Source organism: Carassius auratus, chromosome 37, assembly GCF_003368295.1.
Source record: "Carassius auratus strain Wakin chromosome 37, ASM336829v1, whole genome shotgun sequence".
Lineage (NCBI taxonomy): Eukaryota > Metazoa > Chordata > Actinopteri > Cypriniformes > Cyprinidae > Carassius > Carassius auratus.
The window spans coordinates 16339800-16365787 of NC_039279.1; the positions used below are offsets into that span (position 1 = coordinate 16339800).

Sequence of the window (25988 nt, forward strand, 5' to 3'; positions counted from 1 at the left end):
GCAGTTAATGCATGGCACTTCCCTGGAATTAGACCCATTCTCCTCCGGCTACGGTGCTTCACCTAATCCCATCTTTAAATAGTTTAATGCAGGATTTACACACAGTCTATTTCAAGACAGATTTGGTTTGCAAAGTCAGGACTGATGGAAGCTAAAGAGTGGCTCCCAGACATCTGATCTAACACTTCAGAGGTACCACGAGGACACAAGGGGAAACTAGGAAACAAACCACAGTCTTTGTCCTTTATTCATATATACGTGGAGTGCACAGTTCAGTGAAAGACTCTGTAAATAATTTTACAACACTGATTGAAAAAAAAAAAAAGTTATATGCTAAATATAGTTTTTTTTTAAATTGCACGTATAAAAAAAAAAGAAAACTGCATATAAAAGATCAACCTTATCACCAAAAGAGAACTAAGAAAATAACATGTACATCTGAGTCCATAAATTAAAATATTTTTAAATTAACCCCACGTAAACTGATACTTTTGTAAAAAAAATTCAAAAGAATATTCCTTTTAAAAAATAAAAATCAAATTTGACACTATTCTTAAAAACAGTCATAAAATCCTTGTGGATATAAAATACTGAAACAATTCTTTGCAATGGTGACTATAATAAAATCCTCCTACATCCTGAGATGTGCGTTTCAGCGGAAGCAGTAGTCGAGGTGGGCGAGCAGCTCTCGGTGCTGGCTGGTGCGGTAGGAAGCTCCACAGTTTGGACACTCCAGCAAACTCTCATCTAGTAAGTTATGGACTTTAGATGGAGACTTGGTTTGATCTTGAATAGTCAGTCTCTCAAAATCCATCCTGTTACAGGAGCTGGGCTCAGAGAAACGAGACTCTCTCTGCTGTTTCTGAGACACAAGGTCAAAAAAGGCACATTATTACGCAAGAATATGACGGACACGTCAACGATCATTTCAGGACACATCTCAGAACTCACGGCAGACTCCAGGCGTGTAATCTGGTCTCTGGCTTTACGAAGCTCTTTCAGAACTTTATGCAGCTGGTGCTGTAGAGTCTGACGGTCCAGTTTTTCATTTTCAGATTCTCTGGCCGACAACTGGATCTAATGACAGTCAGTGGCATACAAAACGGGTGTTAAGGTTTTAGTTTAAAATAAAAAAAATTATTATTGTTTTTTTTTTTTCAGCAAAACCTTAAAAAACAGAAAGGAAAAAAAAGAAAAGGTCATGCAGTGTGGTTGACCATTAATAAAAATAATAATATTTGCTTATACAATAATAAATGCAATTGTATTTTTTTAATAAGTTGGTTGCACCATATGACCTTAATTTGGTGGACAACATTTTCAAATATTTATAATTTTTTTCACTTTTTTTTTTAAGTATATTAATACTATGCTCAAAACAGATTACGGACTGAATTGCATCATTTTTTTTCAGTCACACATACACACTATAAAAATAAAACAAAGTATATCATATCATTTAAGCCAGGAATGAAATCACAAAGCATGCTGGATGTTTCATTGACGGCTCTACTGTTAAAGCTGGTATTGAAGGAGGATTCAGATACCTGTTGTTCCAAAATAGCCATTCTTTTCTGCTCCTCCTGCTGAGTCATCAGGGATTTCTGCAGTAGATTCACCTTTCAAAACAGAAAACTTTTAGCTTTTAAAATAGACTTTTATTTATTTCTTTTTTTGGAAGATATTGTTTATTCACAAATAAGTTGCTTCAAATTAAATGAGTAGTTATAAAACAATATATCAGACAGGGCTGTGTTTCCTGAAAACATTGTAGGCCAGAAAGTGATTCCAACAGAAAAAAAAGTTACACGCATCTACAATCAACTATCAACTCAGATAGTCCATCTGCTATCAGTGGTTCAACCGGAACGCTAGGAAGCAACGAGAACTGTCTCTCCTCACATTAGGGACGGGCGATATATATCGCATGCGATTGTCATGCACATTTCGTCAGTAAAGCCGGTTCCCTGGTAAATTGCCATCACCTGCTTTCAAATGGAGCGCCATTTAATAGACAGAGCAGTAGATGAATCGCCTTCGATAATGAACGCGATATTGCGTAGCTTGTCAGTGATCTACTGCTCTGTCTATTGAATGGCGCTCCATTTGAAAGCAGGTGATGGTGTTTTACCGCTAATCAGGGAACCGGCTTTACTGACGAAATGCGCGTGACAATCGCATGCGATATATCGCCCATCCCTACCCCACATTACTGTAGTGTTTTTATAAAGAATATGAGCTGAACGCAGGCAGCGTACGTTATATTGTCTCTTTCAAAATTGGTGCTACACTGACGCAGAGTGACACAGAAGAGATGAATTGTTGAATAAAGTCGTTTTTTTTTTCTTCTTCGTGAACAAAAAGTATTCTCGCCGCTTCGTAACGTTACAGTTGAACCCCTGATGGCAGATGGACTATTCTGACAATGCTTCTCCAAAATGCATTTTGGGGTGGAGTATCCCTTTAAGTAAATGCATCTTGCTTTCAAAAAATTGAGTTTTTGTATCTGAAAATAAGACAAAAATACAAAAGTAAGAAATTTGCATTAAACAGAGAATGATTCCCATCTGTACCTGCATGAGTAGTTCGGCCACCCTCCTCCTCTCCTCCTCCAGCTCTCTCTGCAGTCGAGCGCTTCGCTCTGATGAACACTTCCTCTCCTCCTGCAGAGCCTCCTGCTCGCGCTTCCTCTCCTCCCGCGCCTGAACCGCTTCCCTGCTCCTCTCCTCATACCTTCCTCTCAGATCCTCCAGTTCTGTCTGGATCTGGGTGACTCGGGCGCGTTCGGCCTCAAGTTCATGCTGAGCCACCTGCCCGGACAGACCTGAAGAGACAAGAAGAGAGAATCTTACTGGATTACACAGACCCTACATGGCCATTTGGAGTATTTTCTCTTCACACTTTACCATCTGAATTGGCTTCTTTGTGCTGTTGCTGGAGTGCTTGATTTGCTTCATTTAACTGCGTCTCTAACTCTTTGGTCCTGGCCAAAACGCCCTGAACGTAGGCCTCTCGCTGCTGGTCATACACAAGCCAGTTATGGTTCTTCTCCAGGGCCTGGGCTCAAAGACAGAGAGAGGAACGACAGACAACACATGAGTCTGGAAGAAAGCACTTCTCTGAACTCTAGAGATGTGAACTCACGTCTCGCAGCTGCTCCTGAAGCACCGCAAGCTCACCAGACGGCACCTGTCAGAGACCAATGACACATACAGGTCAAAAGAAACACTGCATAAATGATCAAACCACTGGATACATTCAATAGCAAAGAAGCATCTCATAAATGAGAAGTAGGAAAGATAAAACCGTTTAGATCTTATTAACATCTTAGTATCATGAGTATAATATTTAAGTAGCAATAAACTGTAGTTCAAATATTATATTCTTAATAATATTATTTCATTATAAAGTATTCCCTCAGCACTAGGTGACTTCAGGTAAGAAGAAACTAGTTGATTGATGAAATAGTGCCATCTAGTGTGAACCTGACCACGTCTTCATTTACCTGGAAAATCCTTATGCTAAATGACAGAAAGTTACATAAGATCTGCTCATATTAATAAGCCCACAAGATGCACATAACAGAATTTAGAGAAGGCAAATCCAAGAATGTATGTGTGTGCATTTGCGTGTGTTTATAGATAAGTGTGTATAGATAGTGTGTAATATTACTCCAATTTAAAAGAACTGTTTTGTATTTTTAAATGATTAAAATATAATGTATTCCTGTGATGGAAAAGTTGATTCTGTGCTTAATTATTAATAATAGGGATGCACCGAAATGAAAATTCTTGGCCGAAACCGAAAACCGAAAAAGAGTAAACCAAGGCCGAAAACCAAAACCGAAACACCGAAAGAAATTATGCCCATTATTATTACCATTGCATTTATTGCTATGACCGTGTACTAACTTTACTAAAATTAAGACATTGCAATTGCATAAATTAATATTAAAGTTTCAAAGATAATTACAATTACATAACTTATTTTAAAAAAAAAACATAAAAATAAATAATTACAAATGATGCAAATATTTATTAAGCACATTGCAACAATGCACAGTATAAAATAAAATTCAAACTAAAAATGTATCCCACTCATGTGTATATTTAATAATAATGTACAGGCCTACTGGCCTGCAGAAAGGTTTTAAAATGAACAGTTCTCTCATAAAAACAAAGTGCATTTAGGTGAAGTGCATTTGAAATTTTTCTATGTAGGACTAGAAAGTGCATTACTTCTCCAGTAGGCAAGACTGTTATCACTTCTGGGGATGGGGACTTCAGACAGATAACCATCTAGCTGTTGAGCAGTTGAGCTTGTCATCTGCCTGACATTTGAGAAATATTTGAGAGAGTGTATTTAAATAGGGCCAGGGTATAAATAAACATTTTTATCAAATTAAAGCAGAAATCTAGCAGAAAATCTAGCATAAATATGGCTACAATCTGATATTATGTATGTATATATGTTTGTGTGTGTGTGTGTGTGTGTATATATAGTAGTATATATATATCTTAGTAGCCTAAGAACAAAAATTTTCGGTGGCCGAAATTTCGGTGCATCCCTAATTAATAATAGTTCTTATTATTATCAATGTTGCTTAATTTATTTTATTTTTTTAGGAAACGTCACTGTTCTGTGATGAACAGAAATCTCAAAACAACAGTATTTATCTGAAATAGAATTTTTTTGTAACTTGTATACAATTGTACAAAAATAAAATTATGTACATGTGTATGTATATATTAATATTTTCTGTTTAATTATACTTACACTGAACTTTTGAATGGTAGCAAATTGTGATTTCCACAAAAATATGAAGCAGCGCAACTCTTTTCAACATTATGTTAATTTTTCTCAAGCTACAAATCCCCATATTAGAATAATTTCTGCAGGATCATGTGACACTGAAAACTGGAGTAATGATGCTGAAAATTCAGCTTTGCATCACAGGAATAAATCCCAAATTTAAATCAATTCAAAAAGAAAACAGTAATAATAACTGTAATAATATTTCAATATATAACTGTATTCTGGATCAAATTAATGCAGCCTTGGTGAACAGAAGAGATTTTTTTTTTTATATTTTAAAAATCACAATTATTCCACCTTAAATTATTCAATACATTGTAAGCTTAACATGTTTCACGGTACATTTGTAAATAAAATGAATGAAATCCACATGAAGCCGGTTCAGAAGTCGACTCCCCTACCTTTTGTTTCTCAAGCATGTCACATCTCTCAGAAACGGCACAGTACTTGTTTTTCAGGTCTTGGGTCTCCTTTGAGAGATCCTGGAGCTGTCTCTCTCTTTGTTCAGCCTCATGTTGTTTCTGCTGCAGCTGGCTGTGCAGTGAAGACACCACGTCTCCGTGATCAGCTCGCAACTGCTGTCTGAGACCTGAGATCTCCTTCTCCTTCTCCAGCAGCTGCTGCGAGCTCCTCTCCCTCAGCGTCTCCAGAGACACGATCCTCTGCCACACCACAGAGTCGAAGAAATTAAAAATAGCTTTATAGTACTAAAACTGCTAGAAAACCCAAAACCAAAATTCTGAACAAGTTATGTTCCAAATATGAGGGTGATATCTCAAAAAATGAGCTTTCAGTGAGATTTTATTGGGTGCAGTACCAAGCTTCTCCACTAGATGGCCCATTAGTGACCATTTAAGGGCGCTTGCATTTGCATAAAATGGTTTGAGTGACGTGAAACATGTTTTTCCATAGTTTTCTCAATATTTATGAAGTATACATCACAAGCAGACGTATTAAGGGTCAGTATGGCAGTATTTGATTTCAATTCAACCCAAATAAACATGCTATGAGAACCCTGGACTTGCGTTGTAGTTCTATTGTTCTAATCTATTGTTTTTCTACATATTCAAAACACTTTTAGACCTTTTTTTCTCAAAAAATACAATGGATGTTATCTTTTGAACACTCTCCATTCAATTGAACAAATATTTTTTTTTACTGATGTTTCATGATTTCAGCTATGCATCACTATTTCAAAGTAAAGGTCAGTGACAGTTAACAGGCTAAACAAAGCCCCTTCAGATTATTGGTATGAGGGCATGACTTCACCTCCAGGAGCTTGGCTTTGTCTGAGTCTGGTTGTGTGTTTTGATGTCTCTTCGTGTCCTCCAGACTCTTCTTCAGCTGCTGGTTCTCTCTCTTCAGTCTCTCGATCTCCATCTCCACTGATTTTGAGCTGCTGCTTTTAAAGCCCAGTTTATTTGCGATAGTCTCCTTGGCCCCCTTCGCCGCCATGTCTGGACTGATGTCTGGGCATAAAAATATTTTTTTTCTTTTTTTGAATAATGGTACAAAACTCACCATTACAAAATCGAAACCAACTTTCATCTAAAAAGCACAGCACGGATATTAGAAATACTAAAAAGCGAACGTCCTGTTTAAGAGTGTTATACAAATTAATCTAAATCAACGATTTACTTACGACAAGAATGCGTGCTTAATTGTAGTAGAAATATATCAGCATCAGTCTGTGGAAACGGTTCTGTTTCACTTCCGTGATAATGAAAACAAGTTTAAATACGGCGCGTCCTGCGTCATATCCGGGACTCGCGTAAAGACAGATTGCGCGCTGAGATTCTGTAACGACTCGAGCGAGAAGAAATCTCTCGCAGGCAAGGTGTGATGATGCTGTCTAAAACTAAACTAATGTGTAATGTAAAACTTTGCATAATAATAAAAATCTGTAATGTAATCCACAGTGTATACAAACAGTAAAAGTAACCATATGCTACTAAATAAGACAACAATAACCCTGCATATGTGCACTACCTGTCAAAAATGTGGAATAATTGTATACGTATGAATTTTATTTTATTTTTTTTGTCTCACCAAGGCTGCATTAATTTGATCAAAACCCTGTAATGTTGTAAAATAGTATTGCAATTTAAAATAACTATATATATAATTTTATTTAATTAATTAATTAATTGATTTATTTATTTTTTTCTGTGATCAAAGCTGAAAGCTTGTGTCATTACTCCAGTCACATTTAGTGTCACATGATCCTTCAGAAATCATTCTAATATACTGATTTGGTGCTCCAGAAACATTTCTTGAAAACATTTGTGCTAAATGCATTAATTTATTCATTCATTATAATAATTTTATTTATTTATTTAGCAGAAAATTTACACTTTGATGAATAGAAAGTAAAAAAAAAGTAAAATAGAAATGTTTAGCATGTTTTAGTGTAATTTCTAATTAATTGAATGCATCCTTGCTGAATACAAGTATTAATATATTTTAAAAAATCACTAGCCACAAACCTTTAAAATGTAGTATTAGTTACATTTTGAAATAGACGACATAAGTCAAGTTTTATATTATACATTTAAAAGCATCATAAAATTAGTTGCAAAATGATTGTTTTTGATGACTCAGTTATATTTGAGGGCATTGGCAGATGCAGTGTTGAATACCTTCTCATCACTCGGAGTCACTGATCTGATGCTGGCAAATGAGAAGAGTGTGAAAGTTTGCAGCAAGGTCAGCGGTGCTGCTGTGCGGGGGATGATGTTTGGGTTTTAGTGCTGCATCTGCACTCAACTGCAGTAATCTACACTAATGACACTGCAGGCTGATGCAGCTGTTTATCACTCACTAGAACACACACACACACACACACACACACACACACATTCGCCCTACAGAAGTACAACATGGGCCTCCTTGTAGGTAAACTGTAGTAGAGGGTTTGTTCGAGATTTGGGTCAGAAATCCTCCACACTCTTGCAGCAGTATTCCTTTGTGCTTAGTAATGCAGCATCCATTCTAGAAATCCAGCTAATCCAGGATTCTGCAAGAGATGATGGAAAGAGCTTGAGTCTGTCAGGACTTCCAGATGAATAAATACTGAATGATGGGAGTCCACACACAGAGTCTTCAGCACAAACACATGTGATCTGTGCATCTTAGTGGATGAAATGAAACTGCAGCTCACACACTTCTGTCAGTCATCATCCAGTTTGGTGTACAGAACATTCGAGCAGCGTAAGATCGTTTGTAATTGTCGCATGCAGCAGATTTAGAGGGTAGACTGCAGTTCCTCATTAAATATCTATTCCCTCCTGGCTGCCTACTGTTCATCTTCCCTGGAGACTTTCTCATTCCACCCCTTCACCGTTCGCTTCACTGGAGAATGGCAGCCATCATTTATTTTTTCTCTTATTCTGACCTTCTGTTTGTTCTTTTATTATATATATGACTCATTCCAATAGTCTAGTTCTCTATCTATCTATAGTCAAAGTCTCTGTGATCTTCTTCTCCCGTCTCTTTCCGCTGTGATCAAGTAACGGAACAGAAATAAACTGTTTTCTCCATGCTGTCTTCAGTATGTCCAGTTTAATTCTCATATCTCACACTCCTGAAGAGGGGTTAGATGGGATCCCTGGCACCAGAAGAATCAAACTTAGTCCCCCTAATAACTGAGGACAAAGAATGATCCAGCAGTCAGACAACGAAGGGAACTCACAGCTGTTTCATATATTTTGAATGCTTTATTCGGTTTCCCTGCGGTGGATACATAGAGGGAAAGAGTGCTGCTTACAAGACTATCAAAATATTAGAGAAAGATGGGTTGCATGCAAAAATAAGTGCACAATGTTTGTATTAGCTAAATATTTAATTCATCTGAGCTCTTCATCATTTTATCAGGATGGATTGAAAAAACAAAAATGCTGACGTATGAGTCAAATGACCCATGAGTCAAAAGATATTAAGAACAATAAAATGTATTATAAACCATTTTAAAAAAAAAGATATAAATAACTACATGGATTTAACCAACTAGACCTACCATAAATATATATTACACATATCACAATTCTCTAGTCTAGCATATGCAATATCATCGAATCTAAACAGAAGTGAAATGCACAAAAGCTTCATCCATTCACAACCAGAGAATGATGACATCACTGCCCCTCGTTACAAACCCAACATCCCAAATCTCATCAATTTACATTCCTCTTTATATACAAGCTCATAGACTCGGTATTAGCAGTCAAATGTCCCGTTTGGATCTACAGGATGGGTTCATATACACAATGGCTGATTAATACAATATTGCAAGATTCGGTTGTGATTTGGCTACATTTAGCTCCAGATATTTCAGATTACACAGTGTATATAAATAACCCACCAACACGGTTCAATACAAAGGTTTGCAGCAGACACAGTGTGTTTTTAGAAAGGCTATTATTTTACCATGTGATGAAAATCCATTTAGCCTGTGAGCGCTTGCATAATTCTTTATCAAAAGGGCTGTGGATTATTTTAGGGTTGTTAGCTACATCTTCTGCAGGCAGAACTTTCAAGAACAGTCACATTTTCTTGAGATAAAGGCAAATGAAAAGAGAGCAAGGAAAATAAAGATTTGATTGGCATTTGACACTTTTAAATGAAAAACAAAGAATAATTATAACAGTATCGTGATATAAAACTCCAGCTGTCTGATGGCAGAAAAGAAATCAAAAATGTTTTTCAAAAGTGTAGAGTATATAAGGACATGAGAATAAATCAAAAATATAACTCTTGTTACTAAGATATCTCTCTTCTTTACTCACAGGTTCTCAGAGGTTTTGAAAGCTGAACGAATCAGGACGTGATCACACTGAGGAGATCCTCTTCATCACATGTGAGCCACTTGACGATCTTCAGAACAACTGGCGGTTGATTTGCACTGGTTGGAGTAATCGGACAAACCCATGTCTGTATTTCTGTTTGGCTCATTTTCTGCTTCTGGAGAAGGAAAAGTACTTTGGCTTGACCTGCAATTCTCCTCAATGCCGGCTTGTTCATGTCCAGGTGTGAGAGACTCCAAGGAAGTGCCGAGGAATGAACGCGAGAATAAAACTCTTACTCTTTTCTCGTTGATGTGTGTGATTTCAGTGAAGCATCTCGTTCCATCTGTTTGAAGGATGTTGCAGATCAAGGTTTCTTTCAGAGAGCGAAGTCTTCTGCTTATCGATCGCGTATCGTCACAGCAGCAGCGGGGCAAAACTAAAGGGCCGTGGTGTTCGGGTCAGTGGTCTGATGTGAAGCTGGATTCCGTGGCACACTCACTGCTCTCAGTATTTGACATGAACTGAAAAACACAGATAAATCACGTTAGTGATGTAAAAAAACACTAGTTTCATTATTATCTTATTTCTTTATCTTGTATATAATTTATCTTACATTTTTGAGTCAGATCTGCTCACTCCGAACATCATGAATTGCATACTGGGATAAACTGTATTAAAGGAATCAATTTCATTTTCTCTGGTCTGTTAAAAAATGTACACTACCATTCAGTCGTTTGGGGTCGGTAAGATTTGTTGAATTTTTTGAAATATGTCTCTTATGCTCACAAAGGCAGCATTTATTTGATTTTTTAAAAATGCTAATATTCAGAAATATTTTTACCATTTAAAATAACTGTTTTCTATTTGAATGCATTTTAATTTATTTAAATTTTAATTTAATCATTCTAATATGCTGATTTGCTGCTCAATTAGCATTTTTTATTATTATCAGTGTTGAAAACAGTTGTGTCTCCTGATGTTTTTGGAAACAGATACATTTTTTCCCAGGATTTTTTGATTAATAGAAATGTAAAAAATTATAGATAGATAGACAAACAGACAGACAAAATCCAGTCCTGTCCTTTTTACTATTAAATGCCCTGTTCACTCTGAAAAGTGTCACATAATGGAAGTAAATGGGTTGCGAGTGCGGTTTCATTGATGTTAAATCAGGGAGAGATTAGACTGGATTCTGTTAGTTACCATCAATGATTTATTTAACAGTGTAAAACATTGGTCTGTCATACACTACATCCATCTAGTGGGTCATTTCTGAGTCATTTGCATTTCATTTATTCAAGTCATTAAATGCAGTCCATCTAAATGTCTTCTAATCAGCCACAGCTTTGAAGAGCATTTTTCTCACAATAAGAAGAAAAGGCTGAATGTCCACTGGGAAAAAGTAGCAGTATTTAAACACTTCAAAAGCACAATCTCCAGCCACAAAGGAATCTCTGCTTCCTGACCTACTTAGATGTCCTATGCATAGAGTAATGATTCAGATCATTTGTTCTGCATAAATATCCAGCATAGTTAGAGATGGCTTACTTGACAGATTGACTGCGCATGCTACGATGATGATGGCTCCTCCCACTAGAGAGACCACAGAGAGCAGCTTGGCCACGCGACCCAGACGCCGCGCTCCGTCGATGTTCCCCTGCTCCAGACTGTTCCTCGACTAACAGAACATGACAGTGAGATCTGAGCTTCCATTAAAGCACTTTACATATTCACCACTGTAACACACAATGAACAATTCAGTCTGGTTTACTGCAGGAAAAAGAATAACTTCTGTTCCTTCACAGACAAAAGAAACATTCTATGAAGCAAGTGATTCTTACTTTTTAAAAGGATTTTAAACATTATATTAAACTTACAATGTGTTAGAATGTAAATCTAATTATTAAAATGTAATATAAAATAGGATATAATTATTCCTCCAGAAAAGTAATAGGGTTGATGGTAACTGGGTTGACACTTGAAGTCTTGTGCTCAAAAAAAAACAAACAAAAAAAAACCATAAATAACTAAATATATATTATTATTATTAGTATATATTTAATAAATAATTATATATTTTTTTATGTCCATATACTGTATTTTTAATTATGTGTATATTTGCTAATTGGATGGGGGGGGGGGTCTAAATATGTTTTTGTATATTAAATACATACAAATACTGGAAGTTATTGGATTTTTATATTTTTAGTCAAATTATATTATCAACACATTTAAGTGTTTAAAAAATATTAACTTTTAAAACAAATATCTAAGAAAAAAACGAAAACAATATAAACACAACGTTGAAATGTAGCATATTAGGGACACAAATCTTGTAAAACTACGTAATGTATGTAACTATTACATACCATGATGGAGTAAACGAATCCCACGATGTTGATTGGCCAGGCAGGGCAGAAGCAGGCGATGATGGCGAGGATGAGGTAGTCTTTGGGTTTGGAGCGGTCCATCGGGGGGTTGGTGGCGATACTGGAGTGACGTGAAATGGAGGGCCGTGGGGAGAACGCTGTGTAGGCGATGGAGCTGGAGCGGCTGCCCGTCCGAGTGCGGCCCACATGTGGATGGTGAGAGTGAGGGAGAGAATGATGCCGGCGAGGAGGAGATGAGACAGTGGGTTTGGAGGTAGAAACATCATTTGGGGAAGAACAAATCCTATCGACTAAAAAAACAAAAAAACAGAGGATGTAAGCAAACTAAATGATGTGACAAAAGTACACATTCTTAAAGAATTCACACAGCACTAGTGAAATGTTTGGATTATTTTTTGGTGTATTTAAAAAAAAAAAACAGTTATATTGTGAAATATTTTTATTATTTAAAATAATTGTTTTCTATTTGAATATATTTTAAAATGTAATTTATTCCTGTGGTCAAAGCTGAATTTTCAGCATCATTACTCCAGTCTTTAGTGTAACATGATCCTTCAGAAATCATTCTAATATACAGATTTCCTGAAACATTTCTTATTACTATCAATGTTAAAAACAGTTGTGATGTATTTTTCTGCTTATTTTTCTGGAAACTGTGATATATATGGGGTTATACCTCTATATTTTGACCACGAACTGAGTTTTGTGGAGAAAATGTTCGTCTAGCAAAGAAGAAAATACGTAATAAAACCAATTTCGCATTTAAATTTTTTTTGGGGGGTGGTTTGCAGACCTTCTCATTTGCATGTGCAAAATTTCACTAGCTTGCTCACCTGATGCCCACCCTCAGTCCTCTCTAAAAGCAGACGGCTCGCTCGCTCAACACAGCCCAGAGTTACAATACGCCATAATTCCAGCCAATCAGAGACAAAGCTGCTAAACTATGGTTGGTTGCTTTGACAACCAATCAAGACATCCCCTGCATTACTGACAATAGCAGAGGAAATGTTAGAGGCATGTTAACTGCAAAAGAATTCGGAATTAAGGTGAAGAATTAGGTGTGAATTCACCAGGAACCATTTAGTCTGCAGCACCACCATTTTCCAGAACTACAAACTTCCTGGAGTCAGGTAAAGAGTCCTAAAAAATGACCCCTATTAATAAGAATCACATACTGAAGCGTATTAAAATACTTAGACTAATTTTTTTTACAGGCTTTATAGAAAGCACCACAAGGTGAAGAATTTTTCTTGTAAGTTTTAGGCGTAAAGTTTTAGTCCATCTCGAAGTTTTTATCTGTAAAAAAAAATAAATCTGCTTAATAATTATACACACCTAAATATAAGGCATTATTCACTTCCAGCCTTGAATGAACAATAATATATACAGGTGCTGGTCATATAATTAGAATATTATCAATTGATTTATTTCACTAATTCCATTCAAAAAGTGAAACTTGTATAGTATATTCATTCATTACACATAGACTGATATATTTCAAATGTTTATTTCTTTTAATTTTGATGATTATAACTGACAACTAAGGAAAATCCCAAATTCAGTATCTCAGAAAATTAGAATATTGTGAAAAGGTTCAATTTTGAAGACACCTGGTGCCAGTGGTGGGTAATACTGCAAAATTTGGTATCGATCCGATACCAAATACATATAGGGTCAGTATTGCCGATACCGATACGATACTTTTTACTTAAAAAGGTCTAGGTGCAGTAGGTCTATGTCATTATTTCTGTGGTGAATGAATTATCAATTATTTATGCAATATTTTTTATTAATGTATTGAAGTCCACAAAATTATTAGTTATTAGACACTGTAGAATGAATTCTTTACAGCCTTTAAAAAAAAAAAAAAAGATAAAAAAAATATCTCCCTTGTTTCTGGTTTTAAAAGCAAATGAAATAAAGTGCACACAATTATTACTGAAGAACAAACAAATAACAAATATACCTGTGCAATTACATTCCCTGAGCCCCCCTTCTGAATGTGCTATCAGCTTCGCTCACTCTGTTCGCTGATCCTCGGCACATTGTGTCAGTGAGTCATGTGACGACACAACAACGAATCACATCAGAGCAGCAGGAGGGGGAGGAGTAGCAAAGTGGGCCAGGATGTGAAAGCAGCGTTTGTTCAGGATTGTAGAGGTAGAAGACACGAGCAAAGTATAATGAACATAGATGAGATATTTAAATTAAAATATTGATTCAATTACAATTGTATTGATCTGATACCAATACCGGTTTTGGCATCGATACTATTGATATTTAGATCGATCCACCCACCCCTACCTGGTGCTACACTCTAATCAGCTAATTAACTCAAAACATCTGCAAAGCCTTTAAATGGTTTCTCAGTCTAGTTCTGTAGGCTACACAATCATGGGGAAGACTGCTGACTTGACAGTCATCCAAAAGACGACCACTGACACCTTGCACAAGGAGGGCAAGACACGAAAGGTCATTGCAAAAGAGGCTGGCTGTTCACAGAGCTCTGTGTCCAAGCACATTAATAGAAGGGCGAAGGGAAGGAAAAGATGTGGTAGAAAAAAGTGTACAAGCAATAGGGATAACTGCACCCTGGAGAGGATTGTGAAACAAAACCCATTCAAAAATGTGGGGGAGTGGACTGCAGCTGGAGTCAATGCTTCAAGAATCACTACACACAGACGTATGCAAGACATGGGTTTCAGCTGTCGCATTCCTTGTGTCAAGCCACTCTTGAACAACAGACAGCGTTAGAAGCATCTAAAGACAAAAAGGACTGGACTGCTGCTGAGTGGTCCAAAGTTATGTTCTCTGATGAAAGTGAATTTAGCATTTCCTTTGGAAATCAGGGTCCCAGAGTCTGGAGGAAGAGAGGAGAGGCACACAATCCACGTTGCTTGAGTTCCAGTGTAAAGTTTCCACAGTCAGTGATGGTTTGGTGTGCCATGTCATCCCAGTGGCACAAAGTGCCAAAGCTACCAGTTCCTGGTTTAAGGACCATGGTATCCCTGTTCCTAATTGGCCAGCAAACTCGCCTGACCTTAACCCCATAGAAAATCTATGGGGTATTGTGAAGAGGAAGATGTGATATGCCAGACCCAACAATGCAGAAGAGCTGAAGGCCACTATCTCATAACACCTGAGCAGTGCTACAGACTGATCGACTCCATGACACGCCGCATAACTGCAGTAATTCAGGCAAAAGGAGCCACAACTAATCATTGAGTGCTGTACATGCTCATACTTTTCACGTTCATACTTTTCAGTTGGCCAAGATTTCTAAAAATCCTTTCTTTGTATTGGTCATAAGTAATATTCAAATTTTCTGAGATACTGAATTTGGGATTTTCCTTAGTTGTCAGTTATAATCATCAAAATTAAAAGAAATAAACATTTGAAATATATCAGTTTTTGTGTAATGAATGAATATAATAGAAAAGTTTCAGTTTTTGAATGGAATTAGTGAAATAAACTTTTTGATAATATTCTAATTATAAGACCAGCACCTGAATATCAGTTATAAATAAGTAAATACAATATGAATAGTTATTAAGACAACTGGTAAATTGTGCTTGGAAAAAGTGTGATCAGAATATCAACTAGAATAATAATTATGCACGCACTGTATTTTTCCTCTGCTGTTGTCAGTAATCCAGGGGATGTTGTTATTGGTTGCCAAAGCAGCCAATCATAATTTAGCAGCTTTGTCTCTGATTGGCTGGAATTATGGCATATTGTAACTCTGGGTTGTGTTAAGCGAGCGAGCCGTCTGCTTTTAGAGAGGACTGAGGGCTGGCATCAGGTGAGCAAGCTAGTGAAATGTTGCACGCGCAAAAGAGAAGATCTGCACAAACCCAAAAACTTATTTTAAATTATTTTCGTGCACTCTAAGTACTTTCTTTTTTGCGATGAATATGATCTTTCACACTCAAAATTGTAGCAGAGATATAACCCCATGGATAAACTACCATTTAACAGTTTGGAAAAGAAAGATAAAAAAACAAAACAAAAAAAAAAACATACTTTTATTTAGCAAGGACACATTCATTTTTTTTTACATTAGACCTTTCTAATGTTAAATACGATTTCAGTTTCAAATAAATGCTGTTCTTTTGAACATTGATGAATAAGATGAGTTCTACAAAAATATAAAGCAACAAAAATAGTTTTTAACATTAATAATAAGAAGCATTATTATAAGCATCAGTGCAGCATAGAATTTCTGAAGGATCATGTGACACTGGAGACTGAAGTAATGATGCTGAAATTCAACTTTGCATCACAGTAATAGATGACATTTTAAAATATATTCAAAAAAGAAAACAAATTGTACTATAATATTTTTAGCTGTCTGCTATCATTGATTGTCTCACCATGTTTTCCTCCAATTGTGATGCTGATAGAAACGCAGGATAGCATGCTCTTTAAAACAACTTTGATTAAATAGCCACCAATGCAATTAATTCACTAATCTCTGCCATGCCTTTCAGCCCCTCCTGCCAGAAAGCCACTTTGGCCATTTAAATCAGGATGCACCACTTTCATTTAATTAAGAGCATTTACAACTCACTCAGCGACTGTAAAAAGAAGAGAAATAAAAATCCCTCTCTTAACCTCAAACGAACTCCTCAGAGCATCACCGAGCACAATAAACACCAAAGTTGTCATGAGCTGCTGTGCTTGTCCAGCTCTCAGTCATTCTGTGGTGAGTAACAAAGAAATGCCCCTCAGAAGAGCCTGTGCATTATTTACAATGATCAGATTTTCTGTGCGGCAAACTATTCCTCTAGCAGTGCTGCTGGGAAGTGCTTTCTAAATTAATCATCTTCACTTTTAGCTTTTATTTTTGCTTTTTTAAACCTATTTGCTTATTCAATCCTGAAAGTATGCATTATATATTTATTATTTTAATATTCTCAATATTTTTGTGTGACCAGGATCAGAAAATAACCAGGGATTTCAGCAATAATAATATATTTCCCAGATATTTAAAATGCGGGGACAGAATGTACCTCTGTAGTGAATTGCTCTTTTTGATTTGGTACCTAGTGTTTGTTTGATTTAATGATATTCTATTCTCGGCCTGTCTATTTCTGGTTTAAGTGGCTCCGCAGTGACTCGCTCCTACAGTGGCTGTAGTTGCCTGTACCTGTCAGATATCTGTATGTTGAATATGTGTCTAATGAAACGGTTTTACTTAAAAAAAAAAAAAAAAACTCTAAAGACTGAACATGAAGAAAACTCCTAGACCTGACACAGGAATTTACAGCTGCTTTTGTGTTTGAAATCAATTTGGGTCAGAGTTGTTATTGTTAATTAAGACTCATTTAAATTGAAATTAAAATATGGATTAAAAACAGTATCGAATTGGTATTTGATATTGAATCTGTTTTGTTATTGTTAACTTACACTATTAAAAATAGCTGAAATAAAGGTGAAGATGAAATGAAAATAAACACAATTTGTCAATTTTTATATTGATTTGGTTCACTATTGTTAAGATTACAAAAAAAATCTACCTTTATTTACCTTTATCGTAAATGAAGGTAGATAAAATAAAATGAAGTTGACAAACGTAAACTTAAAACAATAAAGCAATATTTAGCACCTAACTAAAAAAGTACTATGTCCTAAACCTGAACTGAAAAAATAATACATAAATAATAATAATACACATATATAATAAACAAACAGGTGAAAATATATAAATAAAAGCTTATTCAAATTATTAATAAACAAATACAACTACATTCTATAGACAAGTAATATATAAACATAATATATGTGTGTGTGTGTGTGTGTATATAAGCTAATTCAGATTATTAATAAATTCAATAATAGCATATGAATATTCCTAAAATCATTTTACGTCTATTTTTTTTTTCAGCTGCAGTTTTTGAGCTCTAAAAACACTCACTCTCTCATCATCTCCGTTTAATTACATGTCATTTTTAAAGTCTTTATCCTGATTGCTGTTTGCAAATGACCGGAGTGTGACTGGCACAGCAGGACCTGAAAGTGTTTTCTTCCTGGAGACAGAGCAGACGCTTTCATTTAAATTATTTGTATCCCTTTCCCCTCACACAACCCTCCCAGAATGACATATTATTGATGAAATGATGAACTACCACTCTCAGCTTTCTCCTTGACTGTAACGGTGACCTCTCCCGAGCGCCGCACGTCCTCATTGGACTGCTGGGGGAAAGTGAGGGGGCGCAGACATGGGAAAGAGTCCGATCCGACCCCGGTGGTCCCCGGCTGGTTTGTGACAGGCTCCTCGTCCTGGGTACAAACCAGAGAGCCCAATGATGCCTGACGGTACTTGGTTTCCATAAAGACGGCGGAGGGTGCGAATGTGGCAGTGCAGTGTTGATGTTCAGACGGTGTCCCGTGTGACTACAAACAGGAGAAAAATAGTGAGATTTATGTGCACAGGAGATGAATCTCATTACCATCGGAGATGAGTGCACAGAAATGCATGATGAGATGCAAACTCATGCTCCAGATCATAGTGTCAGCACACACATCATATCCCTCACACTTCGGCATCCCAGAGAGGTATTTTCACACAAAACAACTGCTCCGTTAAAATATATATATATATATATATTTTTTTTTTATCATAGCAATGGTTTGTTCATTAGCCTTATGCATGCTTGTTTAACACGTAGGTCATGAAACTGACCTCAGTTACAGAGATAGATCTTACAACATTCCTTTTCACAGGAGGATAATTCATATAGATTCCAATAATAGATTTTAGTAACGTTAAAACTATATTTATTAAACTATACAAGTCAGTAAAATACGTCCCAATGTGCCGTGACAATACCGGAAAATGTGGTCATTTTCAGCTAGGACATTATTTGATTTTCTTTATTTTCGTTTTTCTAATATAAAGGTTAAAAGAGATAGTTAAACTCACGAATTAACGTAAAATCGTCACAGTAAATACTGTATGTAGGAACATATGTTGAAAACATGAGGGCAAACAGACAAAGCCGTGGGGAAAAGAGGAGACATATGGAGGAGAGAGAGAGAGAGGGAGAGGGGGGGCGGGGTGTTAAACATATTTTAGTCCATAGTTCATATATAAGATACCCTATAACGACGAATATGAAGATTGATTAATAACACAATGTATTTTACACTGTAAGCTCTTCTTTTTTCTCATGCATCCATAACACAGGTAGGATACAATTCACCTATCCAGGTCGGGAAACGTTTTGTTTTCTAATAAAACAAAGGGATGTCTCTCCCACAGACATAAAAAAATAATTCAGACGTTGATTAATAGGGTACACACATATACATATATCACATAAATAAACAGCTACCTTACACCGCGCGATTCCAGTCAGTGTGAGGTCAGAGTCGCACGTACGCCTTTAGTTCATTTGCATGAACGCTCGCTCGGCCGATTCGAAAGAAAATTCTATATTCCAGTGTGACATTCAAATATACATCAAAGGAAAAATGCCGCGTGAATGGCGCGCTGCTGTGGTGTGGTCTGCTGCTGGGATCATCACTGACTGCAGCCTCACACTCACTGACTGACGGGAGGAGAGAGACAACAACAGCGTGACACGAGCACACTACACGCGCTGGAAAACACTGCCATTTATATATACAAAAATACAATTATGAAGGCTGATTATATGCAATAGCCCATGAAAATTAAATAGATACACGGTGCAATTAAAAAGCATTTCGACAAAATAAATGACACATTTAAGCAGAATTACTCAGTAAGAATGTAACATTGCAATGTAAACTCACTAATTTAAGATAGGCTACACTGAAAAAGAAAGAAGCAATTTTTTAAGGGGAAAGTATTAATTACATTATAGTGTTTATAATAAATTATAATTGGAAGCCTTTTGTAATAAACTTTTTTTTTTTTTATGAAAGTATTACAGTTTTTCTCGATTGCTTAAACGCTATAACCAGGCTTTTAAACTAAAATTTCAAAACCATAACGCCATTTATCAAAAAGCACACTTATTTCACTAAACTATAAACACTATTCCCTGTTTTGACACATGAGTCAGATGAGTCACTGCAAAACTCTACACACAAATCCCTTCATTTCTCATTGCCTAGACCATGTGGTCATTTAGAAAGCACTAGCATTCAATATTGTTCACTCAAGTCAGCATAGTTTCAGCTCAATTAGCACACAATTCCCCAGGTGAAAACACTAAGAGTCAAAATTTAGCACACATCAATCAGAACTTTCAAGATACATAAAAGTGCCAGAGTCAGTTAATTTGAGCTTTGGAACAATGGTTCCACAAAGAAATGAAGGAAGAGGTCGTGGTGAAGGAGGAGGAAGAGGAGTAAGAAGAGGAAGAGGAGGATGTGGTGAAGGATGACGAGGAGGAGGAGGAGGAGGAGGAGGAGGAAGGGCAAGGAGACACCAGTCTTGGATGAAATTAGAGCCACTTTAGTTGATCATGTCCTTGTCCCATGGCATGACTATGAGGGAGGCTGGGCAATGAGTACAGCCTAATTTGAGCCGCTTCACCATCGCCTCCATCATTAGAACTTTCAGGGAGGAAAACAGGTAGGTGTACTTAACTTGTGCTGTACTCTGTGCTTTGACATCACATCTACTGTTGCACTATGTAATATGTACTACTGTAATAAAGAAATGCATCAAATGGCCTCGCATACAGATAGTTTCAGTATATTTCCATTTTTTCCTGTAAAAAGGATGTGTGAGTTAGTTATGCTTCCAGTAGTGCTTCTATTTTTTTAGGACACAGAGACGACCACCTGGTGGAGGCAGGCTAAGGCTTTTGACCGAGGAGCAAGAGAGGGAGCTTGTAAACATGGTCATTGCCAATAATGTAATCCGCCTGCGAGAGATTCAAAGGAGAGTGATTGAGGATAATAATCGTTTTCGAGGAATAAATGCCATCAGCCTCTCCACAATGACTGCATCCTCCGAAAGCACCAGTTCCCGATGAAACCGGTATACCGCGTCCCTTTTGAATGAAACTCTGACAGAGTGAAAGACCAACGAGTGGAATATTTTCAGGTATGAATTTTGATATCGCATGAAGTATTGTGTACCATCAGAGTCCATTTGTGCCCTCTTGAACTGTGCTTCAGCATAGTGATTTACTCTACTGTGTTTCATGTGTTTTGCAGAGAATCTTTGAGATTGAAGGCTGGCCTGTTCCCCATGAAATTATCTTTGCAGATGAGGCTGGTTTCAACCGGACCAAAAGCAGGAGAAGGGGGAGGAATATAATTGGTCATCGGGCTATTGTAAATGTCCCTGGTCAGCGCAGAGGGAATGTCACTATGTGCGCAGCCATCAGCCAACGAGGGGTACTCCACCGCCATGCCATTTAAGGACCCTATAACACTATGCTCCTCCTTGCTTTCCTTGACAGTCTAAGAGAGCATATGTTCCAGTTGGACCCCAGGGAACCAGCACAACCAGAGCACCCTCACTACGTTGTTGTTTGGGATAACGTCAGCTTTTTACCAATGGTTTACTGGTTTACCAATAACCCGAGATTTTCAAACATCTTTCTGCCTGCATACTCTCCCTTTCTAAACCCAATTGAGGAGTTTTTTTCGGCATGGCGGTGGAAAGTGTATGATCGAGAACCTTATATGCGTGTTCACCTCGTCCAGGCCATGGAAGAAGCCTGCCAAGATGTGCCAGGGGTGGATCAGGCATGCAAGAGGATTTTACCCCCGCTGCCTGGCTAGGGCTAATATAGCCTGTGATGTGGATGAGATTCTCTGGCCTGACCCAGACCAAAGACGGGAGGCTGAGGTGGAATAATCTTTTTTTTTTTTTTTTTTGCACGGTGTAGTACATGAATGAATAAAAATGTGCCAATGTATCCATTGGTTGTGTCTTTTGTTCATCATGTGAAAAGGTTTGTGAGGAGGGGAACCACAAGTAACATAAGATACCAGTTTTGGAAATGTTGTTTTGAATTTATTGCACCAGTGTGTGAGACTATGTTGTAGTGTCTGAGGGCAAAGTTTGGTTTTTCAGCAAGAGTGAAAGGTTTTGAGTGTAGAGCTTCATTTTGACCTGAAAATAGGTTGCTTGGGGAAACTGGGTGAGACGTTATGGATTTGTGTTTACAGTTTTGAGAATACGGGGCATAGTTTCAAGAAATGTGTTTAACCTGTCACTCATGTGACTCAATTTATGTTTTCAAGTGATATAACTTCTGATGATTTCTAAAATGTGATCGAGAAAAAGGCAATGAGGAAGTCTTTTTTTTTTTTTTTTTTTTAAACAAAGGTCAAAACTCCTTTTGTAATGTAGACTTCTGAGGGTGCACTCTTGTCATAAATTCATCTATTACTTTTCCTACATAATTTTTTACAAAAAATATTGTTAAAATATATATTTGGGAGTCTTAGACCTTTCCAACGATATATACATATAGTTTGTCAAGATTAGATTAGATTGTAATATAGTATAGTCAACGTAGGCGTCCCGTATACGGGACGGGGTGACAATTAACAGGTTAAGCAATCGAGTAAAACTAATTTATACTTTGCTATTGATATATTTTCTTTTTAAATATATTTCCCCATAACTCCACTGGAATACAGCAGACAATGGCACCTTTGGAACTTAAAACAAAAATAACTAAGGAGTCTCCAAAAAAGAAAAAAAAATTGGTATGCTCTTTTACTAATTTACAGTAAAAATGTATAGTTTTTACTTCGTATAGGCTATATCACCACTAATTCAGTTAATGATATGTAGTTATGAACCGTAATCTACATGACCCAATCTGCAATTTTAATTTGAAAGTTTAAAAAGATCATAAAAAAAACTGTGAAATGTACAGTCTTGTTCAAAATAATAGCAGTACAATGTGACTAACCAGAATAATCAAGGTTTTTAGTATATTTTTTATTGCTACGTGGCAAACAAGTTACCAGTAGGTTCAGTAGATTGTCAGAAAACAAACAAGACCCAGCATTCATGATATGCACACTCTTAAGGCTGTGCAATTGGGCAATTAGTTGAAAGGGGTGTGTTCAAAAAAATAGCAGTGTCTACCTTTGACTGTACAAACTCAAAACTATTTTGTACAAACATTTTTTTTTTCTGGGATTTAGCAATCCTGTGAATCACTAAACTAATATTTAGTTGTATGACCACAGTTTTTTAAAACTGCTTGACATCTGTGTGGCATGGAGTCAACCAACTTGTGGCACCTCTCAGCTGTCATTCCACTCCATGATTCTTTAACAACATTCCACAATTCATTCACATTTCTTGGTTTTGCTTCAGAAACAGCATTTTTGATATCACCCCACAAGTTCTCAATTGGATTAAGGTCTGGAGATTGGGCTGGCCACTCCATAACATTAATTTTGTTGGTTTGGAACCAAGACTTTGCCCGTTTACTAGTGTGTTTTGGGTCATTGTCTTGTTGAAACAACCATTTCAAGGGCATGTCCTCTTCAGCATAGGGCAACATGACCTCTTCAAGTATTTTAACATATGCAAACTGATCCATGATCCCTGGTATGCGATAAATAGGCCCAACACCATAGTAGGAGAAACATGCCCATATCATGATGCTTGCACCTCCATGCTTCACTGTCTTCACTGTGTACTGTGGCTTGAATTCAGAGTTTGGGGGTCGTCTCACAAACTGCCTGTGGCCCTTGGACCCAAAAAGAACAATTTTACTCTCATCAGTCCACAAAATGTTCCTCAATTTCTCTTTAGGCCAGTTGATGTGTTCTTTGGCAAATTGTAACCTCTTCTGCACATGCCTTTTTTTTAACAGAGGGACTTTGCGGGGGATTCTTGAAAATAGATTAGCTTCACACAGACGTCTTCTAACTGTCACAGTACTTACAGGTAACTCCAGACTGTCTTTGATCATCCTGGAGGTGATCATTGGCTGAGCCTTTGCCATTCTGGTTATTCTTCTATCCATTTTGATGGTTGTCTTCCGTTTTCTTCCACGTCTCTCTGGTTTTGCTCTCCATTTTAAGGCATTGGAGATCATTTTAGCTGAACAGCCTATCATTTTTTGCACCTCTTTATAGGTTTTCCCCTCTCTAATCAACTTTTTAATCAAAGTACACTGTTCTTCTGAACAATGTCTTGAACGACCCGTTTTCCTCAGCTTTCAAATGCATGTTCAACAAGTGTTGGCTTCATCCTTAAATAGGGGCCACCTGATTCACACCTGTTTCTTCACAAAATTGATGACCTCAGTGATTGAATGCCACACTGCTATTTTTTTGAACACACCCCTTTCAACTAATTCAACTAATTGCCCAATTGCACAGCCTTAAGAGCGTGCATATCATGAATGCTGGGTCTCATTTGTTTTCTGAGAATCTACTGAACCTACTGGTAACTTGTTTGCCACGTAGCAATAAAAAATATACTAAAAACCTTGATTATTCTGGTTAGTCACATTGTACTGCTATTATTTTGAACAATACTGTACCCCTGAAAGTAACATTTCCTAAAAAAAAACAGAGTAGCCTAATGCAAGATTACATTTATTCCATGAATTAATTATAAAGCAGTTATCATCTGTGTTTGGTAGTCAGTTTTCCAAACACTTATGAACAACAACGATAGCATGAGAGTGAATGTAGGCTGGGGTCTTCTTTATGTCCTGCAGTTCTGGTGTCACAGGGATGTCAGGCTTGCTGAAGGACTGCATGTGTGAGGCATGAATAAGCAGTGTTGACCGCAGACACATCTACTCAGCAACAACACATTTACATTCCCTTCCGGTTCAAAACACAAATACTGAATGACAAGTCAAAGATTATACAGACAAACATTTCTCTCCTGATTCAGACAAGACGACTTCATTTTATGAATAGAGGACTCATATTTTAGGTTTGAAGCTTAAATGAACAAGAGGAGTGGCTAGACGCACACTGAACCACTCAAGACTTGAAGTCTACAAAAATTATTTTATTTTTCAAATTGCATCGTGCAAAAAGATAGCAAGATAGCAATGCGCTGAAATATTTGCTGGTGTCTATTCTGTTTTTAACCCACATGCACTTTGCACGATGCATTGAGCATTGACGCAGCACTAAATGCATTATAACATCTCATGAAATGCTACAACTCTCTGGTTGCTTTGACTAAGTAAAAATTGGTCCGATTTCTTTAACTACTTGCTCACAAAAACTATTTTTAAACCATATTGAGGCTTCAGAACCAAAACTCCCCTAATTTCCCATTTGGGGAAACATTAATTTTGCACCTTCAAAAAAAAAAAAATCTTAAGAGCGTAATTATGAAATGTAATAAATTTTGTTATGGGCGTTATTTCAAAATAGTTTCTACTTGCAGGTGATTGAATAAATCCTTCCATTTTATACAAAATACTAATTGGTCAACAAAACATTCCCACTTTTTTTCAGTGAGCATTTTCAAGGACATTTCAAGGTCATTAATTTATTTACGATGACAATAAAAGACTAGGATCATGCCCTAAAGAAATATATTCCTCTCTACAGAAGTCTAAAACTTAATTTCAGTACCATTGGAGAGAAAAAAAATTAATAATAATTTTCAACCCTTTCCTGAAATTTTACCTTTTCTCTAATTTGTCTTCAGTTTTTTCAGGATGTGTGGGAACCCTGGTTTGGCTTATGAATGGTCTTAGTCTGAACTAGCAGAATGCCTCTGAATGCTTAAAGGGCCAGATTGACAGCATTTGCCAGTGCAAAACCCTGGCATACTGTCAGAGTTTACAAAAGACATGCAATGAAAAATGAGTGATGAAGAGAGAGATTTGCAGCTGACCTTATTGCATATGCATTTGTAGTTTCCCTTTTAGATGAAAAAATTATGAGAATCACTGACAGCATCACACAGATCTCAAACCTATATTTTTCTGTAAATTATGATTTTGAGAATATAGAAGATTTAGCGGTTCACCTCGAGTGGTTTATAAAACAAATAATCTAAAGTATAACACCCAATTTGTTATGTAAAAAAAACTCACTGAAC

General features: G+C 36.8%; 2 protein-coding genes across 3 annotated transcripts; both read right to left on the reverse strand.

The window, feature by feature from the left end:
* Positions 1 to 229: 229 nt before the first annotated feature.
* Positions 230 to 6606, reverse strand: LOC113056374 (centrosomal protein of 55 kDa). Its single transcript, XM_026223126.1, has 9 exons — positions 6458 to 6606; positions 6085 to 6284; positions 5217 to 5477; positions 3145 to 3189; positions 2907 to 3057; positions 2574 to 2824; positions 1548 to 1619; positions 952 to 1077; positions 230 to 862 (listed from the first exon to the last, which is right to left on the reverse strand). Exons 2-9 carry the CDS (start codon positions 6268 to 6270, stop codon positions 653 to 655), a joined length of 1302 nt encoding a protein of 433 aa, XP_026078911.1. The 5' UTR covers positions 6271 to 6284; positions 6458 to 6606; the 3' UTR covers positions 230 to 652.
* Positions 6607 to 8516: 1910 nt separating this feature from the next.
* LOC113056375 (proline-rich transmembrane protein 2-like) lies at positions 8517 to 19609 on the reverse strand. 2 transcript variants are annotated; one of them, XM_026223128.1, is made up of 5 exons: positions 19332 to 19609; positions 18118 to 18385; positions 11969 to 12279; positions 11148 to 11277; positions 8517 to 10120 (listed from the first exon to the last, which is right to left on the reverse strand). In XM_026223128.1, exons 2-5 carry the CDS (start codon positions 18320 to 18322, stop codon positions 10104 to 10106), a joined length of 663 nt encoding a protein of 220 aa, XP_026078913.1. In that variant the 5' UTR covers positions 18323 to 18385; positions 19332 to 19609; the 3' UTR covers positions 8517 to 10103. The 2 variants fall into 2 exon arrangements, with proteins under 2 accessions (XP_026078913.1, XP_026078912.1); XM_026223127.1 differs by having other exon boundaries at positions 19327 to 19608.
* Positions 19610 to 25988: the final 6379 nt, after the last annotated feature.